Genomic DNA, 26,104 nt, shown 5'->3' with positions numbered 1-26,104 from the left:
GGGGGAGATGCCGCCCGAGAAGTCAGTGAAGACTTCTGGGTGGGACCGCTGGGGCGCTCCCCTCCCCGGCCGTCATCCTCTGCCACCCTGCTTTGCTCCCGCTGTCCAACTCCTCGAACTGCCGCCCTGCAGAGCTCTGGCGGTCCTCAGGCCTCTTTTCCCGCGGCCCCCCAGTTTGCGCACCTCACCCAGAGATTTTAAATGTAAACCCACAGCGAAAACCGTAGTCTCCGGGTCAAACCCAGAGTGATGGCAACCCTGGCCACAGATCAGGTAATGAATGTAATTCTGTTTCTGCATTCTCTGGAAATGTGATGCAGCGAGTTAGAAAGTTAAAATGTCCCAATGGATTGAGTCAGCTTTACTTCCCTCCTTATCAGGGGCCAGCGACACACACATTGCAAACCGCACTCTGCTGCCAAGACACACACCTGCTTATCCAACTCTCCTTTGTTATATCCGAGCAGCTTTAAGAATTTCTCTCTGGCGTCCTGTTCAAAGTTAACCTGGAATGACAAATGCACAACCATATTGTTATTCTCGGCGACAGAAAACAAACTGATGGAAAGGAGTCGAAATAAAAGCACCCAAACTTAAACCAGCGCTGCCACCTACACACTACCCACATTACGTGGCAAACCAACCGTGGCTCAGTGATCCAGGCAACAATAACCAACTAAACCCCCCCACTTAATGCAGCAATACCCCCAAAAAAACTAAAATGAAGTCATAACACAAACTGAGCAGTTGAGCTGATTATTTCTTGCTTTCTATTTGTAAACCTTTTTGGCTGAGTATTTACATTTTCATGGTTTCCCTGGCATTCGATGTTAGCAGGCAACGTCTGTTTTCAGAATAGGTATGAACGCCAATGGCCATTGTAACCTTTTGGGTACAAACATTCAGAACCCGATATTTCCAGGATGCAATTACACAATGCAGTGCAAGGATTATATTGGGAAAGAAAGTGGAGGAAAGCAAAACCTTTTCTATGTATGTCCGAGCACTGCAAACATCAGCTTAAAAGCAAATCATCTTTATCAATCATTTTTTTTTTCAACTTATTTTTTCTATTAATTTACATTTCTTACAGGGATTCTCTGTGTAGGATTGAGGGGAAGTCTCACGTATGACTAAAGAGGGTAACTGGCATTGGTATACTTAAAAGGTCAAATTTAGGCGAATGAAAATGACATACATAAATATACATACATCCGTATAATGTCGTTCGATATATGCTTATATATTTAATATATATATTCATACGTATATGAAATAATTTGAATACATTAAAACATATATAGCATTTTTATCTCCAGACACACATGCACTAACATATATGTAGAAGCACCTTGAGGAAGTTCCAGATGTTCTTGTCCAGCAGATGCTGTGCGCTCTGGACTTTATTCTGGCAGTAGCTCAGATGGTTTCCAGACAGCAGAGCAGTTTGCAGCTCACTGGAGCGTGCCAGGAACTCCTTTTCGGTGGTGACCTGGCTGATGTAGACCTGGCGAGGGGGGGGCTCCTGCGTTGGCTGGACAGATGTTTTTGGACAGTCGAAGGAGACTAATTTTCCACCAAACTGTCAGAGATAAAACAGCCGAGTTATCAGATCTTCCCCAAATAATAGTATGTATGTCTGTCTTTATTTATATAGCACCATTAGTGTACATAGCGCTTCACATTAGTAATACATGTGACAATCATATAAATAACAAATAATACAAATAACAGGTCATGGGAATAAGTGCTTCAGACATAAAAGTAACATTAAGGAAGAGGAGTCCCTGCTCCGAAGAGCTTACAATCTAATTGGTAGGTAGGAAGAACGTACAGAGACAGTGGGAGGGAGTTCAGGTAAGTGCGTCTGCAAGGGGCCAAGCTTTATGTATCATGTGTATAGTATTATCCACAGTGCTATTCATATGCTTCTTTAAGCAAATGTGTCTTAAGGTGGATAGAGAGGGTGCTAGTCGGGTATTGAGGGGAAGGACATTCCAGAGGTACGGGGCAGTCAGTGAGAAAGGTAGTACGGCGTTTGGTTATTTCTCCTTCTATTGTACTCAATTGTACCTTATTTCTATTGCATGCATTTATATCATCACTGCCCACGTATGCAACACCACATAGAACAGACGCCCAAGTGACTACTCCACTAAAAGCAAAACATGTACTTTTATTAAAATGGAAATAAAGTGTCATAGCACTTTATGTTGGAGGTCACCCGTTGCCCAGGTCTGCTTTATTCACCCATTTTCACACACCCTCATCTGCATGTCACTACCCACAATCCATGTCTGCAGCGTAACCACTATGATGGCGCACTCCTGGTATATTTTCTGTAATTTGCATGGTGACGGGTTTACATCAAGAGGTTAGAACCTCTGCTGCAGCAATACGCTTGGCTTGGGCAGGGTGTGAGCGACTAGATTTTTCTTGCACTTTAAAAAATTTCTTCACTATTTCTTTGGGCACTTGTGTTTTTTCAACTGCACTACAGCTCACACAGCACATATAGTGCTTTGAAATGTTAACCCCTTAGGCACTGCATGCATCCCATGCTATTGACTATATCTTTGTTTTGTTTCCGCTTTTCTCTAAGCAGTGTAGGAACCTGCTGAAGGTCTATACCTTGAAGTGCTTGTTGGCAATACAGGTTTTGGCCAAAATATTGCGCTAGATGACCCGTACTTATGAGGAAAAGCAAATGAACTAAATAACTTGTCACATTGGCTGTGCATTGGGGCTCATTTGTGTACCGTTGTATGTTTGCGGTCCCTTTCCCAGCAGCGCAGTACAATTGGCACAATTACATATATAAAAATGTTATACTGTGGGACTGGCTTTCGAGCTTGCGAAGATTGTGTACATCTAATCACTTTATTATCCACCATAACCTGACTGTCTGCGTGGTCAACTCCAGTCCTTAAGGGTCACCAACAGGTCAGATTTTCAGGATATCGCTGCTTCAGCACAGGTGGATCAATCAGTGGCTCAGTCAATGGCCAACTCCAGTCCTCAGTTCCTGCTTCAGCACAGGTGGCTCTGTCTTCGACAATGAAGGAGCTTCTGCGATTCATGAAATCTACTCCGACAGAGCCACTGATTGAACCACCTGTGCTGAAGCAGGGATATTCTTAAAACCTAACCTGTTGGTGGCCCTTGAGGACTGGAGTTGGCTAACCTTGTCCTAATGCATTGCAAAGCTCCACTGCCTAATTTGGTTGTGTGTGGGGCCAGCTTCTAAGCAGCATAGAAAGGCAGTGGGCATCGCAAAGCAGAACAGAAATTGACAGGGAAGGATAACAGGGTATAACAGAATGAAGGGTGAACATGGAGAGGCGCCAAGGGGAGAGAGAAAGAGGATATCAACTAGACTGGGGGGGGGGGGGGGGGAGAAATGAAATTACTACATCACAACAGTAGGGTTAAATCAACTGACTTACTGCAAAGGAGACCCCAACTGGTCTGCGAATCCATCTGGGGGGCTTTTTTAAAGGAGGGATAACGGTGGTCTGTGCAACCTGCTGAGGCATTTGTAGTGGAGGTAGAGGCTGTCCTGTCCCAAAGGGATCCAGGCTGTTAAAGGAGGACGAGATCTGAAACACAAAACAATGGACAGACTGCAGGCACTATACATACAGGAGAAGCTCTGCCATCGCAGTTACTCAGCCCGTCACGTGGCATTAACACAATAGAAATCCCAATATGAATCAAAATCCCATTTTTATTTCTGTGTCGAACACAAAGCTTTTTTTTTTCTCTTCCTAAATGTCCCACGTTAGCTCATTAAAACGGAAGAGGCCATCTTATCCCACGGGCTTGCAAATAAGTCCCACGCAGCATTGAAAGGGTTAAATGATCCATTCCACAGCTGCGATTAAGTGAGATCACCGAGCCATTAAGCAGTCTCTACAAGTTCTATTCTCTGCAGTATTTAGGATACATTGCATAGCTCTGCGGTCGTGGTCAGGGCAAAAAAATACAAAGGCCATTTTTGGAAAACGAGAGAACATTTTGAAGCGTTCCCAAAATAACAAGCGTTTAATCCTCCGAGTGCCCAGTGACCGGGGCTGGGAAAATGTAACCTACGGACGTAGCCACGTTACGGCCCCTGATAATGCAACGTGGTACGTCAATGACGCTGCACCACCGAGATAAAAGGTTGATGCATGCGTTATGGACATGCACCGGTCAGCCGGCGGGGGTTACTCGTCCACCGCGGGGGCTGGTGCAGAAAAGACGGCAGCTGCAGAATGTCCTTGGAAGCAACATTTTCAATCACCTTTTTGCTTCCCCAAGACACGCCCCGCAACTCCTTGCATAGCGCAAAGCATTGCAGGGCGCGGCTTGGGGAAGCAGGGGGCATGTCACAGTGACCAGCATCCTGGTGGCTTGATGAAATCCTCCTCCCCTCCCCAATGTCAGTGGGAAGGATCCGGGTGTGACGGCGACACTAGTGATCACACGCCTTACAGACAGAATATCCATCACACTCTGGGGCTGCAGACATGCCAGCATTTAAACAGTTAAACCTGCATTTCTCCAAGCAGAAAGGAGCAGGTTCAGTACCCAAAGAAGTATGTGATGTGTGTGGAAAAGGGAAATAACGGGCGAATTAAAAACAAACTGCACACTTAACTACACCTGTGACAGCAGCTTAGGCTTGAATCAGTGGAGAAATATAAAAAAAGGAAGTGAAGCTAAGACTGGTCCACAGACGGCACTTTGATTGTGTGTAACTTGGAGAGGAGGGTGGTGGGATATACCTTGTCAGCTTGGCTCCTCTGCTGAGCTTCTAGGCTGCCACCCATGATGGAATAAACACTGATCCAGCCATCAAAAGAGGCAGCTGAGAATACGGATGGATTGCGTGGGCACCACTGGACATCGAAACACCACTGGCTTTTTGTAGGCAACTCGTACACCACCTGTCAAAGCAAAAACATAGAGAACTCAATGAACCCTCCCAGGGGCCCTCGTGACTTACACCGTACATCATTGGCCTTTTGGTCGTTTTTTTTTAGGGGATCGATCGCATACCACACTGAAGAGACACCCCCCCCCCTCCCCGTCACACAACAAACAGATGACGTCATCGCTCAGAAGAGGGCCACGTGTGTGTGGAAAGTGCCAGCGGGTCCATGGCTACAGAGAAGCCGCCTCCGGCACTGAAAGAGTTAACCCCTTCCTGTCGCTCAACCACACAGCTAGATCATGAAAATGTCTTCTGATTCCAGTACCCCAGGGTTTTTATTGTTTTCATGTCGTGGTCGTCATGCACGCGTCATCTTCCTAAACGAAATGGTAGCGTTTAAAGCCTCAGAGCTCTCCTCCCTGCATACTGTACACATGAGAAAGAGACCTGCGAGGTTTCAAAAGCTCTGCACGCTCCAAATATAACAAAGCTTTTCTTTCTAAAGAGCAGTAACTGCAACTATTCGTCGCTAATGATCAGAATATGGCGGACGCTCTCCCGATATTTAAAATGGTGGCCAAAACGCTGTAGCCTGTGCTCGAGCCGGGGAGCGGGAATCCCCGCCAAAAATGCTCTTTAGACTTCAGTAGGAGACAGGATCCAACGACCTCACGCAAATGATAAAAGAGTTTAATAGACATGTAAAGTCCTTTTATTAATGCAGACATAGTTCCCAACTTTGCAGGGAGAGCCCTTCATCGGGTGCAATGTATTCACCCGACAAAGGGTTCTCCTCAAAACGCTGTGCCCCATGTCTGCATTATTAAAAAGGGATTCAAATGTCTACTAGACAGAGTGCAGCAGAATCCTGTCTCCTATACCAGGGGCGCTCAACTCCAGGCCTCGAGCCCCTCCAACAGGTCAGGTTTTCAGGATATCCCTGCTTCAGCACAGGTGTCTGAGACTGAGCCTCTGAGACACCTGTGCTGAAGCAGGGATATCCTGAAAACCTGACCTGTTGGAGGGGCTTGATGGCTGGAGTTGAGCACCTCTGCACTGTACTGTTTATTCATTAACTCACCTCACTAGTGCTTGGGTTCCAGCATAATATACGGTTGTCTTTAGCACTACTGAGCAGCAGTTCAGGGTCATCCTGGCTCCAGGAAATAGACAAGATCCCCCTAAGGACAAAGAAAGCCCCTGTCTGGTTAACAACGCATCGACCTAATTTGTATTGGACTTGCAGAGCATCGCCGGCAAGGAGGGGTTATATATTGCAGCTCTGAAGCTCGCGGCAGGAATATATTGTGCAGCTTTTACTGAAACCGTGAAAATACCCTCAACAGGGGAGGGTATTTTTACTGAAACCATGTTAGCCGTCAAATGAGAACCTGCTTCAAATCCCATCGTCAGGCCCCTGTGAATATAACTGTTAGCAGAGGGGTAGTGGCTGAGTGCAAGCTCTTCAGGGCAAGGATTCAGTGCACCTGTAACTACGCTCATGCACAGGGCTGTTTACATGCATCTCACTGTGGACACCTAATTGAATAATACATCGGGTAAGTCATGTAAAAAGCAAAACCACTGAATCCATTGGAATTACTCACTTATGCTAATAGAATACTTTTAGAGGCAGTCCTTTCTAGGACCAGTGTACCAATGATATTGACATGTTCAAGAGGTCACATCTGGGTGATTGATACTTTTTTACCAAAATGTGACACCAATAGGTACTTTTAAAAATGCTTGACATTTAGTTTGTGAGGGTGGGGAGTGGAGACTTGGGAGAGGTTATAAAAAATGCACAAATGCGCACCAGGGATTAGTGGAAGTTTTTGTGTATTTTTAATAAATTACCTTCCACTAATCCCTGGTGCGCATTTGTGCAGTTTTTATTATCTTGTTTTTCAGGGTGCCTTCCCCCCTTTCTAAGGGGGGTTCACCTAGATTTGAGAGTTTCTGGGGAGACGCTTTATGTACATGCTGCAAAGGGATCATCCACACCATCATACAGCACGAGCGCTGAATATCCTGTTTTTTCTACCTTCCAGACTTGGGAGAGGTTTGATTTCCTCTGACTCAACACTTGTCCAATATCACGGTGATATAGGAGATATAAGAGATATACTTGACTGATACCCCCACAACTAGAGGCCCCAGAAAATGTTTGCCAAACAAAAGCAGGCACACATAGCATTTGTGTAAGGAAATGAATACATTCTGGTTGTGGAGACAGTTAGGCAGCCTAATGGACTTCAAGGACTATTGGAATTGTAACACTGATGTATATGTTGCACTTGTATAACTAGCGCTTTTTCCTCACTAATTTTCCACTGTATTTGTGTAAGGAAGCCAATTAGCTTTTTACATTTTTTACAGTAGAGTTTCTTTGTCAGCTATCAGGGTTTGCCCCTTTAAACTTGTGGCAAGTAACGGTGAACAAACACAAAAAGGATCATTGATGGGCCACCATACGTATGAGCCTTTCTACCATTGCTTCAGACTGGTAACTGCCTCAATTCTGCCCCATGTTTTATTTCTAGTCAAAGTGACAACTTTTGCTTTCCAACACCCCCACTTTTAGAATGTGTCCCACCATGAGAATGTTGAAGAACCGCTTTCGGCTGTTCCTAACTGCAGCCCCCGCAGCCGAGTTTCCGACACAGTTTCCTTATCATTGGAAAACTGTTCAAGGGCAGATGTAGACAAACAGAGTATCTCACTTTTAGGAGCGCGCGATCGGCTGTGATATTCTGCGCTTGCTCATTGCTAAGCTCTCAGCAGAGAAGGTGGCGACGCGTTCCACTCCTATATCTACCTGGTGTGATTCTCCAGGATTTTCAGAGGGGAGGAGGCAAAGCGCAGGTCCCACACTTGAATGACAGGTGAGCGGTCATCTTCAGAGGAAAGCACGAGCTGGGTGGGAATCTCTGGGTGCCACATCATCCCTGAGCAGTGCATCTGACAAGACACAAAGAATTGGGCCATTGTAGCGGTAACAAGCCTATTCTAACAGAATACCAATATTTTAATCTTAGATTTAGGGTGATGTCTTTTTTTAAAACCGTCCTCATAAATTAGTCCTGACTGCTACAATATTAGAACGTCACCAGCACTCCTTTCTTACTTGGGTGGAAGTTCCCAACTGATCTGTATCTTTCCATTTTGCTAAAGGAATCTACCATGGGACTCAAACCCCAGGAACGATTGGGTACAGGTGTCATTTGTACCTTTTAAACTGCATGTTGTCTAGAAGGCACTGGGTACACGTTTCACCTGTGCTAAGCTCTATGCAAACTAAAAGCAGAACAAATTCACCGCTGACTACTTCAGGACGCTCACTGCAGAACGCAAAGGTAATTCCCAATCTTACGCATGCCAGACGAAGTATTCAGGCAGCGCTGGCTCATCCTATATAACAGGAAGGGAAATGGTTTCACTTTAAAAAGGGAGGGAAGCTTCGGTTTTGAAACGGATTTGCTAAACTAAAAATAACTCATTATACAGACAGGATGATGCCTTTAATATTTGGATGACTGAAGTAGCTTAGTGGTAAGAACACTGCCTTTGATGTGGGTAACCCATCTATTTGGGCAAGTCCATCTATTTTCCAGCGCCTCAGATACCAAAATTAGATTGTTAGTTCTGCAGGTCAGGGAACTCGTTCCCTGCAAAATTCAGCATACAGCGCTGGATACATTGTCAGTGTCAAATAAAAAGATATTCTCACAATCATCATGTACTCACTCTGTTGCTGTGGTCACTGATTTTAATGACCGGTTCATTCTTGCGGAGGTCCCACACCACAGCCTTACCGCTGGGATGAGCAGAGGACAGGATGTGCTGCACCTGCCTGTTCCAGGAAATTGCGCTGACATCTTCTAAAGGCTGCGAAATATAACACGAGAGATGGTGAGGGCACCGCCAGAAGGAATCAATGTGTGTCACTATTTTAGTGCTGCTCGACTACGGGAGCAGGATCACAATACCAGGTTTGGTTTCCACTGTCCCACCAATGCTGGTCCACCCAGAAATGGGAAACAATATGGCCGCCAACAGAACACTAAGCAAGTAATCAGTAAATGCAAACAGGAAGCAATCAAGTGCGGCCTAGGTCCCTTGGCCGCAGCCACAACCAAAGCGCCGCTGGCAGTCCGCTGCCATGACTCACCGTAGTCAGAGCTGTGGCCACGGGACCACGAGCGGTCATGGGATTAGGAGCGCCGGGCGGCCGAACGGCGTCGAATTGTACAGCGACTACCTGCCCGGCGGCGAGTTGTAGTGGCAGCGGACCGCCAGCGACGCTTTAGTCGTGGCCAAAAGGTCCCACTCCGGCCAAGTGGCCATCTTGGAAAAGCCCAAATACCCTGTCCCAAAAAGAATGACATTTCTCTGATCTGTTTTGGAGCACGGAAAGAAACAGTGGATTGCTGGATTGCTGCTTTTGAGCAACACAAAGTAAACCCTTTTGCATTAAGGATTTGTTTAAAAAGTAATTTACAAGGCTATGTTTTTGTACAATTTTCTGTACAATTTACTGTACATGGGACTAATGATTACTTTATGTAATCGTCTCACAGCGTGCACCGGAAAACTGCTGATACAGTATCCTTCCAGGTCTTAAAAGTGGGACAGGCCAGTCCACACCAGGTTTCACAGTGTTTATAGGAGCAGCACAGGAAGGTACGGATGTAGCTGGCGCAGGGGCGTAGCTATAGCACGGGGGCCCGCTCGCCGACAGGGGGGGGGGGGGGGGAGAACCAGGACAACCGACAGGCAGAAAGAGCAGGCAGCAGAGGCTGGGGGCGGAACTGAGGCAGAGAGCTGCCCGCCCCTGCGAGCCGAGACATCAGGGGGAGGAGTTACTATGTGCTGCTGTGGGAAGGTATGCTGTGTGTTTGTGTGTCAGTTTGTTGTGTGTGTCTCAGTTTGTTGGGTGTGTGTTAGTATGCTGTGTGTGTTTTAGTGTAAATTTGTCAGTTACAGTTTGCTCTGTCAGTGTGCTGTGTGTGCTATTTGTGATTCAGTGTCTGTCAGTGTGCTGTTGAGGCAACACGTGAATCTTTTTATTAGAGCATTTTAAAAATAGTTTATCATTCTTTTCACACTTGTTAACTGTATTAAAAAAAGAAGTTACTATGCAGTATACTGTACACCAGTGTTTTCCAACCAGGGATCCCTGCGTGCATGCGTGTGGGGGGGGGGGGGGGGAAAGAGAGTGAATTTGAGGAGGGGAGGATTGAGGGAGCTGGATTCAGTGTGGAGGGGAGTGGGGGGGGGGTTATTGAGTGATAGCCGGGAAGGGGGGTGGGGAGAGGAAAAAAGGGGGTAGTGTGGAAGATTGAGGGAGAGATAAATACATGAGGATAGAGGGGTGAAGGTGTAAAAGAGAGGGGGTGCTCGCAGGTCCACCAACACGCTGGGGGGGGGGGTTCAGGGGGCCGATGGAAACTCCTGGACCTACGGAATATGTCACTCATAATGCGGCCCTGTCTAGCTGCGCCACTGAGCTGGTGTTATGCCAGTTAATGCAGAATAGCGCACAAAATAATGTATTTAGTAACGCGTACGCTCTCTCCTTACCCATTCTTTTCAAAAGTGCCATGTTAAAACCAGAGTAAAATAACATGGCAGAGTTAACACATCGTGTGTATGAGTAATAAAGCTCGCCACACCAGGAGACACTGTTAAACAGAGCAAAAATGTACAGACCAGGCAGTCAAAGATACAGCATCATCTGACAAAGTGAAGGAATCGTATCCTGAAACATTTACCCATCCCTTGCTGGTTCACACTGGCCAAATAGTCAAACAAAATCACAGTCTTCCTTCTTACCCAGAATCCTCTATGGGTAAAGTCCAGGGGTTTCAGGTTCAACACTAAGCGTCTTCTTAAAACATTACAACTACCTCGCTGTGTATCTGACTGCCTGATTTTTTTTTTATCAGTTTCATACAATAATGTTACAATACAGTTCTGAATGTGCAGTGTTTCTTATTCCTTCTGTGGCAGACTAGGGAGAAATCTCATCCAACTTCACATTTAATACACCGCTTCCCAAATGCCTTCTTTTTATTGTAAATTATATATTACAAGCCCTTTCTTGAAATTTAAGCCCAAAAACATAAACTTGGGAAGAGATTCTAAATATCTGAAAACAAACCTTTCCCCCAAAACTTATTTTAGCCTCAGTGATATTTTTTTTTTACAATCTATTTAAGTGTGTAATATTTACATTGTTGATCCTACATTAGGGGTTAGCTTTGCAGGTTTCTTACCCACAAAAGGATTTATTGAAGGGGTGAATTTACTTCCCAACGAGTATTGATCATTTAACCAAGTGAAGGGTGGGAGCGAGAGATTACCTGCGATTTAGCTCCTGGGGTCATTGGCACAGTGAAGTTATTCAAATCCCAGATAAAAACCTCTGAATCGTTAGCACCAGAAGCCAGCAGATTGTTCTGCAAACAATAAATCACATGGACAGTTATCAGACAAGATATAGGTCTTCAGGATTAACCCATCCACTGCCAGATCTGTGGCAAGACCCTTCAGCAGTGAATGGGTTAAGGCAGGGGTGGGCAACTGCAGTCCTCAAGGGCCACCTACAGGTCAGGCTTTCCGGATATTCCTGCTTCAGCACAGGTGGCTCAATCATTGAGCCACCTGTGCTGAAGCTGGGATAGCCTTAAAACCTGACCTGTTGAGGGATCTTGACGACTGGAGTTGAGAACCCCCTTGCTTAAGGCCGTGATTATACCAGAAATCGCCGGCGACGACGCACAGCTTCAAAACAAAAGGAATAGAATCCAATGAAAGCGCACATTCCAATCACGACGGTAGCGCCGCTCCATACTGCAAAGCTTCTGTCTCATGAAGAGATCTGAGAATTTGGTTTCTCACAGGCGGGCGCATCACGTGATTACCTCGGGCCAATCACTGTGCATCTGAACAAACCACACACACAGACACACACACACAGACACACACAGATAGACAGACACACACAGACAGACAGACACACACAGACAGACACACACAGACAGACACACACAGACAGACACACACAGACAGACACACACAGACAGACACACACAGACAGACACACACAGACAGACACACACAGACAGACACACAGACACACACAGACAGACACACAGACAGACACACAGACAGACACACAGACAGACAGACACACACAGACACACACAGACACACACAGACACACACAGACACACACAGACACACACAGACACACACAAATTATCTGGCCATGTCTCCCTGCAGTAGTGCTACAAATCGCTTTTGCATGTGCACATGTAGCACCGATTTGTCGCTACGATGGCGTCAACCGGATCGCTCTGCCGTTTCTGGTATAATTGAGGCCTGAGGCAGCTGCACACCTCTTACATGTTATTCTTTTCAGAAGAAATCCTAAGCATAATCATTCTCAGTACAAAAGCATTTGGGGTGTTATATCTCGCAGTGTTCGTTTGCAGCAGCTATGTTACTAGGGAGACATCCTGGTGGTTTAGTAAAACAAAACAGATCATTTGACTTTCTGCTGGATAAAAGAGTTCCCTCTTCATGATATAAAGAATACAAAACCGAGAGATCTCCCCTTAATACCATCCCAACCCATTGTGATGGGAACATTTACATGTGGCCAGGATCCTCTGCATAACAACCAATCACCGAGTGCCGCTTTATAAATTTACTCATTTACTTAAATCAGCAAAACATGAACAATCCAGTGGTTTTTTTTTTTAAATAAATAAATCAGTTCTGTAGTATTAGATAATACTGTCTGCATTTTAAACTCATAATGCCAATTTTAATGATTTTTTTTAATGCACTGGTCATCCTTTGGTTTCTACAGCAGCCATTTAGAAAGTCCTATCCACTCCCTCTTTGGAAACTGGCTCTGATACACACCTTTTTGAGCTCTGCCCTTTGGTAACAAAGTATCACAAACATATGTTGCTGTGTTATAAAACATCAGACTGTCTTACTCTGAAAGCTGTAACAATAATGTGTTACACTTCGTAATAAAATGTTTCATATCAGCTGCAGCATTTCACAGACTGCAGCACAAAGTCAGAAGGCGGACATTTCATTAGGCACACACTCAGGATTTCTACAGGTTTAGAACAGGAGCACCAAATGATTGCCAGTTTAGGTAAAAATGCAGAATTACACATCATCACATGCTTTACATATTAAAAATACAAAAAAGGGGATGGGTAGTATTGCTGCATGAATATTACCTGCATCACTATAAGACCGTACAAATATATCAGGCCAATGTTTTAGGTTTTAGGCTGCACTGTAACTGCTGTCCCCTATTTGTTTTTACAATATCCTGAAATTGGCAATCGGCTGCGAACGTGCGGAATATTCCCCTATACATCTTGCTCCTTTCCTACCTGAAACGGGTTTAAGTCGAGCGCCCTGACAGGACCGGTGTGTTTCTCGCTCTTTGCGATCACCGGCTCTTTCCCTGACGTTAGGATCTGGGAGGCGCTGTACAAAGTTACTACTCCGTTATCCCCTCCACCGGCAATCACACCGGAGGAATCGGCGGAGCCATCTCCAAAACTGCCCCAGATTATCTTGTGGAACCTGAAAGATAGAATGCAAAACACTAATTCCATGCAGTCTGCTCCATCAGACCTGCTGCAGCCTGAAAATAGCCACGGACTGTTCTATGCACGGCTTGCATTAGTTATATTAGAGGAGCATGCGATATAAAAACAAATGTTCCTCCCCAAGGTGGGAAGTAGGGAGTCCCAGGAACTGAACCATGTTAACTTCAGCTCCGGGGACCCCGTACTCCATGAGATACTTCCTTCCAAAGCTGCTGCCGGTATCTTTCTGCAGGTTTAAATATCCCGGTCACGCGGGCAAATAGGGAGCGGCAAGGGATGACATGAGAGCTTCCTACTGACCCGCCATTTTGATAGCCCCAACTAGTCCAGCAGAAGCAGATAGTCACCACCTTCCGAGGTAAGTATCACCGGAAGCAGGGTGTCCCGGGGCTGAAATTAACGTGGTACAGATCCCCTGCTTCAACCCTATTAAAACTGCGGTTCAAGCAATATCCTACATGTGGGGGTTTTTTTTTTTAAATAAATCAGTTCTGTACTATGAGAAAATACTTGAAGCATTAGATAAATAAAGAGATTTTTAAGGACAGTTTTAATGTATTCTATTGTAATAAGTTTTTTTTGTTTCTATAGCAACCATTTACAAAGTCACATCCCCTTTCCTCTTCTGAGACAGGCTCTGGCACACCACTTTTGCCCTCTCTCTAGGAGTGCACCAATTGTATCTAGTGCCTGCCTGGTCCCATGATCTTCCCCATAAAACTTAGCATCTTGGGTACTCTTCTGCAGCACTGACAGCCATTTAGTGAACCCCTGAGCCGAATCTTTGCCGATCGATCAGCAACTTAGCTAATCACTTGTCAGTGTGCAGATTGAATTGATGCACATATGGAATGGAAAAAAAATTAAAATACATTTAAAAAAACAGTAGCTCGAACTGCTGCTTTAAAACATTTAAAAAAAAAAACAAAACAAAAAAAAAAACAAATAAAACAACCTCTAACCATGAATGTTGCATTAACCCATTACGTTCAAGGGGCAATCTCTCCAGATCGTTTTCAAGAGGAGGTGAAATCAAAATATTCAGCATTGTATTTTCCTCCTTACTAATGACAGAATGCAGCAATAAAATCAATATTTACTATGACTGGTAGCGATTTCTTGCAGTCCTACAGAAACTAAAAACACTCCCTGGAGTGCGACTGCATAACAAGGAAAGGAAAAACAGAACAGCAAAGTGAGAAATCCAGCATCAGGAATTAAACTGTTCATCAAGCAGAAAATGAAGATATCTACTCAAATATGAATTTCAAATCCCTAGTCTCTACGTACATAGAACGACTGGTTGCTTCTGATGCTGCCTGTACTTACATTTTACATTTATTAATAATAGGAGACCGTGGCACATACACGCCGTGCATAGCATGGGAAGACCGTGGCGCATACACGCCATGCATAGCATGGCAAGACCGTGGCACATACACGCCATGCATAGCATGGGAAGACCGTGGAACATACACGCCGTGCATAGCATGGGAAGACCGTGGCACATACACGCCATGCATAGCATGGGAAGACCGTGGCACATACACGCCGTGCATAGCATGGGAAGACCGTGGCACATACACGCCATGCATAGCATGGGAAGACCGTGGCACATACACGCCGTGCATAGCATGGGAAGACCGTGGCGCATACACGCCATGCATAGCATGGCAAAACCGTGGCACATACATGCCGTGCATAGCATGGCAAGACCGTGGCACATACACGCCGTGCATAGAACGGGAAGACCGTGGCACATACACGCCGTGCATAGCATGGGAAGACCGTGGCACATACACGCCGTGCATAGCATGGGAAGACCGTGGCACATACACGCCGTGCATAGCATGGGAAGACCGTGGCACATACACGCCGTGCATAGCATGGGAAGACCGTGGCACATACACGCCGTGCATAGCATGGGAAGACCGTGGCACATACACGCCGTGCATAGCATGGGAAGACCGTGGCACATACACGCCGTGCATAGCATGGGAAGACCGTGGCACATACACGCCGTGCATAGCATGGGAAGACCGTGGCGCATACACGCCGTGCATAGCACGGGAAGACCGTGGCACATACACGCCGTGCATAGCACGGGGAGACCGTGGCGCATACACGCCTTGCATAGCATGGGAAGACCGTGGCGCATACACGCCGTGCATAGCATGGGAAGACCGTGGCACATACACGCCGTGCATAGCATGGGAAGACCGTGGCACATACACGCCGTGCATAGCATGGGAAGACCGTGGCGCATACACGCCATGCATAGCATGGGAAGACCGTGGCGCACACACGCCGTGCATAACATGGGAAGACCGTGGCGCATACACGCCGTGCATAGCATGGGAAGACCGTGGCACATACACGCCGTGCATAGCATGGGAAGACCGTGGCACATACACGCCGTGCATAGCATGGGAAGACCGTGGCGCATACACGCCGTGCATAGCATGGGAAGACCGTGGCACATACACGCCGTGCATAGCATGGGAAGACCGTGGCACATACACGCCGTGCATAGCATGGGAAGACCGTGGCACATACACGCCATGCATAGCATGGCAAGACCGTGGCGCATACACGCCGTGCATAGCATGGCAAGACCGTGGCGCATACACGCCGTGCATAGCATGGCAAGACCGTGGCACATACACGCTGTGCATAGCATGGCAAGACCGTGGCACATACACACCGTGCATGGCAAGACCGTGGCACATACACGCCGTGCATAGCATGGGAAGACCGTGGCACATACACGCCGTGCATAGCATGGCAAGACCGTGGCACATACACGCCGTGCATAGCACGGGAAGACCGTGGCACATACACGCCGTGCATAGCACGGGAAGACCGTGGCACATACACGCCGTGCATAGCATGGCAAGACCGTGGCACATACACGCCGTGCATAGCATGGGAAGACCGTGGCACATACACGCCGTGCATAGCATGGGAAGACCGTGGCACATACACGCCGTGCATAGCATGGGAAGACCGTGGCACATACACGCCGTGCATAGCATGGGAAGACCGTGGCGCATACACGCCGTGCATAGCATGGGAAGACCGTGGCACATACACGCCGTGCATAGCATGGGAAGACCGTGGCACATACACGCCGTGCATAGCATGGGAAGACCGTGGCACATACACGCCGTGCATAGCATGGGAAGACCGTGGCACATACACGCCGTGCATAGCATGGGAAGACCGTGGCACATACACGCCGTGCATAGCATGGGAAGACCGTGACATACACGCCGTGCATAGCATGGGAAGACCGTGGCACATACACGCCGTGCATAGCATGGGAAGACCGTGGCACATACACGCCGTGCATAGCATGGGAAGACCGTGACATACACGCCGTGCATAGCATGGGAAGACCGTGGCACATACACGCCGTGCATAGCATGGGAAGACCGTGGCACATACACGCCGTGCATAGCATGGGAAGACCTTGGCACATACACGCCGTGCATAGCATGGGAAGACCGTGGCACATACACGCCGTGCATAGCATGGGAAGACCGTGGCGCATACACGCCGTGCATAGCATGGGAAGACCGTGGCGCATACACGCCATGCATAGCATGGCAAGACCGTGGCACATACACGCCGTGCATAGCATGGGAAGACCGTGGCGCATACACGCCGTGCATAGCATGGGAAGACCGTGGCGCATACACGCCATGCATAGCATGGCAAGACCGTGGCACATACATGCCGTGCATAGCATGGGAAGACCGTGGCACATACACGCCGTGCATAGCATGGGAAGACCGTGGCGCATACACGCCGTGCATAGCATGGCAAGACCGTGGCACATACACGCCGTGCATAGCATGGGAAGACCGTGGCACATACACGCCGTGCATAGCATGGGAAGACCGTGGCACATACACGCCGTGCATAGCATGGAAAGACCGTGGCACATACACGCCGTGCATAGCATGGGAAGACAGTGGCACATACACGCCGTGCATAGCATGGGAAGACCGTGGCACATACACGCCGTGCATAGCATGGGAAGACCGTGGCACATACACGCCGTGCATAGCATGGGAAGACCGTGGCACATACACGCCGTGCATAGCATGGGAAGACCGTGGCACATACACGCCGTGCATAGCATGGGAAGACCGTGGCACATACACGCCGTGCATAGCATGGGAAGACCGTGGCACATACACACCGTGCATAGCATGGCAAGACCGTGGCACATACACGCCGTGCATAGCATGGCAAGACCGTGGCACATACACGCCGTGCATAGCATGGGAAGACCGTGGCACATACACGCCGTGCATAGCATGGGAAGACCGTGGCACATACACGCCGTGCATAGCATGGGAAGACCGTGGCACATACACGCCGTGCATAGCATGGGAAGACCGTGGCACATACATGCCGTGCATAGCATGGGAAGACCGTGGCACATACACGCCGTGCATAGCATGGGAAGACCGTGGCACATACACGCTGAGCTCAATCAATTAATTGTACCAAATTCATTCAAGAACCACACAGTTTCAGCGCTTCGTATCAGAGCACTTAGGACTAAAAAATATATTACAAAATAGATATGGTGTATAGTGTATAGTATAGATTGCGCAGCACAGTGAATACACGTTACATCAGAAAAAAATATAACAACAAACTTTTAAACAATCATCAGTGCAAAAAGTCTCTCCAGTGGGAGTAATCAGAAAATAATTAGTAGAGGTTTCTGCTGCATAGAAAACGTACGGATTATCCAAAATCCACTGAAGTATGATAGCAAGACTGTTCTGTTTGGCGCTGTTCCAGTCTAATGGCACTTGAGGGGTTAACCAGAAATTCTAACCAGCTTCCCCGTTGACCCTCCCATGCTGGTGAAAACATCTGGTTAACCCCTCAAGTGCCATCCGACTGGTTCTTTCAAGAGTGAGCGTCCCAGCAGCATTATACTAGTTTCCATTCTAGTTTTAGCAGCCCAGTGTTTTGCATTGTAATACTCTTCTCTTTCTGTCTGTGTTTTTTTTCCATATCACACGATGGACATTGCCCCTTGAGAAAACAGTGCCAAAGGGAACTGTCTCGCCAATTTAATTATTGCCTTTTCCCCTACGTTGAGGTTTGTGCAACAAAAGTGAAAAGCGATGTTAATGTTGAAATGCAAACAAAACGGAGCTCAAAAACAGCAACTCAGGTGCTCTCCAGGTTTGGGGTCATTGACAGATCTGGACTGACACGAGATACGCCCAGATTATTGGTGTCAAAGGTTAAAATGGGCTGTCCAACTGATCAAGGTGAGGTCCCCACTGACAATGGGGTGTGACCTTTTACTCCTTGGAAGTGGGATGGTACTATCTCCTTCAGCAATACACGAGTGTGAATGGGTCATACCTGCTGGAAACGGGGTAAACTCCCCTTCTTTGCATATCAGGGTGCGGGTCCCCAAAGTCCACCTCGAAAATTTCAAGGGCAGCGTTGGTGTTGAAGGAGGCATCGAGCTGTTGTGCAGATGTACCTGGGAAAGAACTTTGGATTAGAGCAGGGGTGGGCAAATCCAGTCCTCCAGGGGCCATCGGCAGGTCAGGTTCTCAGGATATCCCTGCTTCAGCACAGGTGGCTCAAAGACTGAGCCACCTGTGCTGAAGCAGGAATAGCCCGAGAAGGTGACCTGCCTTGGCCCCTGAAGGACTGGGATTAGAGGATAGTCAGGACAAGGGATTCTCTTCTCCGTGTGCTCACTGACATTCAGACCGACAATAACAGGGGGCAGATAACCGGATTCACAGACTTAAAAATAGGAATCAACCATTGCAATGTGTGCTGGCCTGTCACGGCCAGGCAGGCCAGCAAGGCAGTGTTGGCCTCTCTGCCAGTGAAAGGGATAACAGCAAGAATGAAGGCAGCAACACCCCGGACAGAGGTTGCCTTTGTCCCTTTTGCACTTAAACATCTGGATGTTTTTGGGAAGAGTCAATGTTTTTTTCTAACTGGCTTCCTTAAAATAATTTAACCGTGCGAAAAGCAGATATTTGGCTTTTTTTCCCCCTTTGAAAATTAATTAAAAATTGCATTTCTTATAGGGTATCTGAATTGGGGGGGAGGAGGGGTTGCCAAAGCATTTTCTTTATCCTTAGCCCAACCCTGTCCTTATCAGAAAGCCAATAAACGTGGGGCGGTGGGGACAGTGTTCAGCAAATGCTTGTGCAACCAAAGTGACATCAGACAAAAAGGGAGCAGCCAGAGGAAATCAGACCCCTCCCAAACCTCAGCTCACCACGTTTACCTAACTAACAATAACCGTGTCTGATTTTGGTTAGAAACGCGTCAATCAACCGGATGTAACCACTTAAATATGTCACTGCTATTAGTTCACCCTGGAAGGGGTTACCCTTCAAAAGACCACTTGGGGAAACCCTTGATAGGTAATGTTAATGCATCGCATATGACTGCTACCTTTGACATAACACACAAAAGGTATTTTGAATGCCCAATATCCTTTATGCCGACAGTCGCGCATAATGGTGTTAAAGCATCTGGTGCCGGCTGAAAAACCCTGTATGCAACGTGTGAAACATTAGGGGCCTTCTGCAATATCCCACACCTTATAAAAGTACCTGTTGCTAGGTAGACTGGGTGTTGGTTGGCTGGGCTCCAGACTTGAACAGCAGATCGTTCTATTTCTTTTAGCTTCATTTTCTGCATTATAACAAGTAAATAAAATAAACAGTGATGTTTAAAAAGGTCTATCACACAACCTGCAACACAGCTCGAGTCTCCATACTGCTACAATTCTGCACGTGACCCGTTTGTGAAGCAAAACTTAGATTCTAAACATGACTGAGGTCTGTGTGTCAAGCTGTAAAAACACCTGATGTGGTGTTAAGTAGACGCTTGGGTGCTTATTCAATATGCTGTGAAGCAGTCTTCGTGCCAATGTGGCTGAAAGATTCTATAGACAGAGTGGCTCGGTGAGTAAAGAAAGGCACTGACTCTGAAAACCAAGACACTGCTTTGAAGCCGGGGAACCTGGTTCTATTCCCGGTGTCGGCTCTTTGTGACCTTGGGCAAGTCACCATCTCCCCGTGCCTCAGGCACCAAAAAGATAGATTGTAAGTTCATCTGGGCAGGGACTGTGTCTGTAAACAATCCCACGGTATATGCTGCGTACTATACTGTCATTATGAAGTGCTAGAATCCCATTGGGAGAAAAGCGCTATATGAAATTTAAAAAAGAGTCATATTGAATAGGGCAAAAACGGGGTGTGCAAACTTTTCCCTGTGCGCAACCCTGCCTCGCAGCCATGGTAACGTGACATCATTTGACGCCGGGTTGATGCGTTGCCTGGAAGGTGTGTTATTGAGGCCTTGCGCACTCCTCCGGTATTTAATTTAAATGCCTTGGGGGAGCGCGCAGGGCCTCTATAACTGCCGCCCCCCCTGATCTATAGAACAGTGGCAGACTACTCCCTAGTATTTTGAATATGGGCATTAGTGTCAATATATGAAGGTGCTATGGGCTCAGCTTGCCCAAGTTGAGACAGTGAGGCCCATATTTACTAAGCTGTGCTATTCCTTAAGATGCCTTCCAGCCTCAGCAATGCTGCTCATTATCGGTTAAGATTGAACAAAAGACCTCTGGCGCCCCGGAGTCCAACCTTTTTCTACAATGCTATCTGTAAGGTTGAAGACAGAGGCCGGAATTCACTAAGCCCCAACGCAGGGTAACACACCCCAAAAGCAGCATTAACGGGCACAAGTTCATGGTAGTTACCAGATCGGGGGTCCATACCCCACATATCACTTAGTCCAAGGGTGGCCAACTCCAGTCCTCAAGAGCCATCAACAGGTCAGGTTTTCAGGGTATCCCTGCTTCAGCACAGGTGGCTCAATTAGAAGCAGGGATATCCCAAATACCTGGCCTGTTGGTGGGCCTTGAGGACTGGAGTTGGCCACCCCAGCCAGAGATTCTTAAAGGAACTGGTGCAGGGCAATTGGTCTTAGCCTGGGGGAAACTTCATGGCAACAGTGTACATACGTATTAGCATTAGCAGACTGAGACATTCGGGTCTAGTTTTAAAAAGGGAAGATCAACGACATTTAACATCATTTTCAGTGTTCCCAAATAGAAGAGCGAGACAAGGTGACAAAAGGAGACTGCAAACGCATGTGCAGCAATCACAATACAGTAATCATAAACAGGACACATCCTGGCTTGTCAATGTGTGACTCAGTAAGGGTGGAGGAGGCTTATTCTATCCTTGGGGTAGCAGGCTAAAACTGCAGCACCAACCAAAACATGTTTGAAAAATCAAGGAGAGCAACTCCCAAAACCATGGGAGAGAGAGAGAGAGATGGTGGGGGTGAAAGAGAGGATGGTGGGGGGGGAAAGAGAGGATGGTGGGGGGGGGGGGGGAAAGAGAGGATGGTGGGGGGGAGGGGGGGGGATAGAGAGGATGGTGGGGGGGAGGGGGGGGGATAGAGAGGATGGTGGGGGGGAGGGGGGGGGGGAAAGAGAGAATGGTGGGGGGGGGGGAAAGAGAGGATGGTGGGGGGGGGGGAAAGAGAGGATGGTGGGGGGGGGGGAAAGAGAGGATGGTGGGGGGGGGGGAAAGAGAGGATGGTGGGGGGGGGGGAAAGAGAGGATGGTGGGGGGGGGGGAAAGAGAGGATGGTGGGGGGGGGGAAAGAGAGGATGGTGGGGGGGGGAAGAGAGGATGGTGGGGGGGGGGGAAAGAGAGGATGGTGGGGGGGGGGGAAAGAGAGGATGGTGGGGGGGGGGGAAAGAGAGGATGGTGGGGGGGGGGGGAAAGAGAGGATGGTGGGGGGGGGGGAAAGAGAGGATGGTGGGGGGGGGGGGAAAGAGAGGATGGTGGGGGGGGGGGGGAAAGAGAGGATGGTGGGGGGGGGGGAAAGAGAGGATGGTGGGGGGGGGGAAAGAGAGGATGGTGGGGGGGGGAAAGAGAGGATGGTGGGGGGGGGGAAGAGAGGATGGTGGGGGGGGGAAAGAGAGGATGGTGGGGGGGGGGAAAGAGAGGATGGTGGGGGGGGGGAAAGAGAGGATGGTGGGGGGGGGGAAAGAGAGGATGGTGGGGGGGGGGAAAGAGAGGATGGTGGGGGGGGGGAAGAGGATGGTGGGGGGGGGAAAGAGAGGATGGTGGGGGGGGAAAGAGAGGATGGTGGGGGGGGGAGAGAGGATGGTGGGGGGGGAGAGAGGATGGTGGGGGGGGGGAGAGAGGATGGTGGGGGGGGGGAGAGAGGATGGTGGGGGGGGGAAAGAGAGGATGGTGGGGGGGGGAAGAGAGGATGGTGGGGGGGGGAAGAGAGGATGGTGGGGGGGGGAAGAGAGGATGGTGGGGGGGGGAAAGAGAGGATGGTGGGGGGGGAAAGAGAGGATGGTGGGGGGGGGGAAGAGAGGATGGTGGGGGGGGAAAGAGGATGGTGGGGGGGGGAAAGAGAGGATGGTGGGGGGGGAAGAGAGGATGGTGGGGGGGGAAAGAGAGGATGGTGGGGGGGAAAGAGAGAATGGTGGGGGGGGGGGAAAGAGAGGATGGTGGGGGGGGGGAAAGAGAGGATGGTGGGGGGGGGGAAAGAGAGGATGGTGGGGGGGGGGAAAGAGAGGATGGTGGGGGGGGGAAAGAGAGGATGGTGGGGGGGGAAAGAGAGGATGGTGGGGGGGGAAAGAGAGGATGGTGGGGGGGGAAGAGAGGATGGTGGGGGGGGAAAGAGAGGATGGTGGGGGGGAAAGAGAGGATGGTGGGGGGGGAAAGAGAGGATGGTGGGGGGGAAAGAGAGGATGGTGGGGGGGAAAGAGAGGATGGTGGGGGGGAAAGAGGGGATGGTGGGGGGGAAAGAGAGGATGGTGGGGGGGAAAGAGAGGATGGTGGGGGGGAAAGAGAGGATGGTGGGGGGAAAGAGAGGATGGTGGGGGGGAAAGAGAGGATGGTGGGGGGGAAAGAGGATGGTGGGGGGGAAAGAGGATGGTGGGGGGGAAAGAGGATGGTGGGGGGGAAAGAGGATGGTGGGGGGGAAAGAGGATGGGGGGGGGGGAAGAGGATGGTGGGGAGGAAAGAGAGGATGGTGAGGGGGAAAGAGGATGGTGAGGGGGAAAGAGGATGGTGAGGGGGAAAGAGGATGGTGAGGGGGAAAGAGAGGATGGTGGGGGGGAAAGAGAGGATGGTGGGGGGGGAAGAGAGGATGGTGGGGGGGAAAGAGTTATTTGAGAACAAAAAACAGGGTATAATAAATTGTCAAGACAATAAAGATAAAATACTTTTTGCATAATTAGGAATTAAAGTCTTTAATATAATAAACATAAAACAACTTGGACTCAAAACAAATGTAAACATATGATCTTGAAACTCGTGCAGGTTTCAGAATGATCAAAAACCTAAATCTATGATTCTGTAGAATTAATATGTGTATAGCATCATTTTAATTCAAAACAATTCAATAGATGTTAATATCTTTTCCCCTTCCTGTTTGTGCAACTGATTGGAAGGTAAATGGAAACCTCAGTTTGGGTGCAGCTGTGAGTGTTCCCATCAGGAGAAAGGACAGGGAGATTAAGTTTGGTCACAAACTTTCTCTGGGGCTCAAGCAAAGCTACAAATCACAGGGGCCAGATCATAACTAGGACAGTCTAATCCAGGGGTGGCCAACTCCAGCCCTCAAGGGCCACCAATTGGTCAGCTTTTCAGGATATCCCTGCTTCAGCACAGTATTATTCATTAGGTGGGTTGGGGGTTAATAAATTCTTGTCATCAATAAAAAGGAATAATTCAAATACATCAAATTGCCATTTCCTGTCACAAAGCCGTAAAATCAGCAATACCCTCTATTTTCTATAAAATATAGGCTTTTTTTACTTGTCTTACAGCCGAGATTAATCCTCGTGCTTTAATATTGGAGCAATACAAAACAGTCAGTTGTTTTTCTTTTTTGTAATGTAATGTAAGAGTTACAAAGCTAGGAAGCTTTTATAAATAGCCACTTCACCGACAGGGATTTTAAAATGGCTGCAGTTATGCGAGGGGGGGGGGGGGGAATGTAAAACTTGAATTTACTTTACCTTTGCTATCCTGGTCACACACACACACACACTTCATTTTTTTTCTTTTAGTATCTTTTTGGGAGATAAAAATGAATGTAAAAACATTTTGTATGGGGCCTATTAAAATGGCCACCCCAGCGATTTTCTCTCAAAATAATGCTCTGTTACGTACCCCTGATTATTACAGATTTGTCATTTTTACCATTCCTCATTTAGGTACGAGATCTTAAGTAGCGCTTAAAACCAGCACATACAGCAGGGCCCCGCTCATACAGCGAGTTCCGTTCCAGGCCGCCGCGTAAAGCAGAAATCACTGTAAAGCGGGGCCCTACTGTACTGTACTGTACCTTTGAAAACAGAGATGCAGAGCTGTAAACCGATTGTTTCGCTGACAAATGGCATTTGACAAGGAGTTGTGCACGCGCTAAAACTGCTGCTTAGTGACAGCCGGATACTCAGCTGCTGAGCGCGTCATGCCGAAAAATAGCCGGAAAAACAAAAAAAGCGCCAAACCTAATGAATATGGGTATACATTGGGAAAAGCTGTATGAGCGGAACGCCGTAAAGCGGGGTCCTACTGTATCATATACTTAGTAATATTTATTATCAAGCTTTTCACAATTAAATGGGTTGTTATGTATTAGTTTTTTGTTTGTCCCCATTTTTTCATTTTATGTAGTCTTAATAAAACTTTTTTAGCCCTCCACTTGGTGAGCTGATGGTGCATTTTTTGGACTTTGGCGATTCTATTTTCCAATCTTCACCTACATATGTTTTCACAATTAATCCAGCAAAGCTAATCAATTTATTCAAGGCCATGCAACAAGCATTCAAAAACCAATCGCAGAAGTGTTATAATGATCAGGGTTTTTAATATATAGCAATGTAACTATATGGAACAGACTTCAAACATATTAAGCCGAGAGGTTACTATGGTAACCAGTGAAACAAATTGTTGGCAATTTTAATTTTTATTTTTTTAATTTGAGACAAAAATTATAGTTAAGAAACAGCTGATCACTACACATCACTAGATATGGATCGGTTCCTTTGGTCCGCGGACCTGTCTCAAATGGCGATTTGCCTTTTGCGTTTTTTATCATGCCGAGTCCGCTGAATCAGAATTGCATTCTTAAAACATGTCAACGGATTGCGGAATCTGCGGATTGCTAAAATCCACCAGCGAATTCTATCCAATGGCAGGGGGGGGAACACACAGAGGTTGCAGAGGCCCAGCGCTCTTCCCCAAGCTATTTAAATGAAATGCCAGGGGGATCGAGTGAGGCCTCAGCAACGCGGCGTCGTGTGACCCCGTGGCGTCATCTGACACCGGAGACAAGGTAAGGAGGGGTAGAGGGCAGACAGGTGGGCTCAGGGGGGAAAGTGTGCGCACCCCATGTATATACTACATTACCCTTTCTCAGCCAGAGGGGACAGTACAGCATAGTAAAATGTATCATTTTTATTTTATGGCAATCTG

At 47.7% G+C, this 26,104-nt stretch overlaps 1 protein-coding gene across 8 annotated transcripts in view; it reads right to left on the bottom strand.

Annotated features, from left to right (window-relative positions):
- SEC31B (SEC31 homolog B, COPII component) overlaps positions 1-26,104 on the bottom strand; it is a 67,364-nt gene that overhangs the window by 39,819 nt on the left and 1,441 nt on the right. For all 8 annotated transcript variants that reach the window (XM_075610736.1, XM_075610742.1, XM_075610743.1 and 5 more), the window contains exons 2-12: positions 20,190-20,271; positions 18,967-19,090; positions 13,345-13,540; positions 11,284-11,379; positions 8,666-8,806; positions 7,737-7,879; positions 6,000-6,099; positions 4,770-4,931; positions 3,447-3,599; positions 1,352-1,582; positions 432-506 (exon numbers count right to left, since the gene is read on the bottom strand). In XM_075610736.1, the coding sequence (XP_075466851.1) occupies positions 432-506; positions 1,352-1,582; positions 3,447-3,599; positions 4,770-4,931; positions 6,000-6,099; positions 7,737-7,879; positions 8,666-8,806; positions 11,284-11,379; positions 13,345-13,540; positions 18,967-19,090; positions 20,190-20,268 (1,500 nt within the window). In that variant the 5' untranslated portion in view covers positions 20,269-20,271. The remainder of the gene's footprint in view (positions 1-431; positions 507-1,351; positions 1,583-3,446; positions 3,600-4,769; positions 4,932-5,999; positions 6,100-7,736; positions 7,880-8,665; positions 8,807-11,283; positions 11,380-13,344; positions 13,541-18,966; positions 19,091-20,189; positions 20,272-26,104) is intronic.

Source organism: Ascaphus truei, chromosome 8 (assembly GCF_040206685.1).
Source record: "Ascaphus truei isolate aAscTru1 chromosome 8, aAscTru1.hap1, whole genome shotgun sequence".
Lineage (NCBI taxonomy): Eukaryota > Metazoa > Chordata > Amphibia > Anura > Ascaphidae > Ascaphus > Ascaphus truei.
This window is presented reverse-complemented; position numbering and strand designations above follow the sequence as displayed.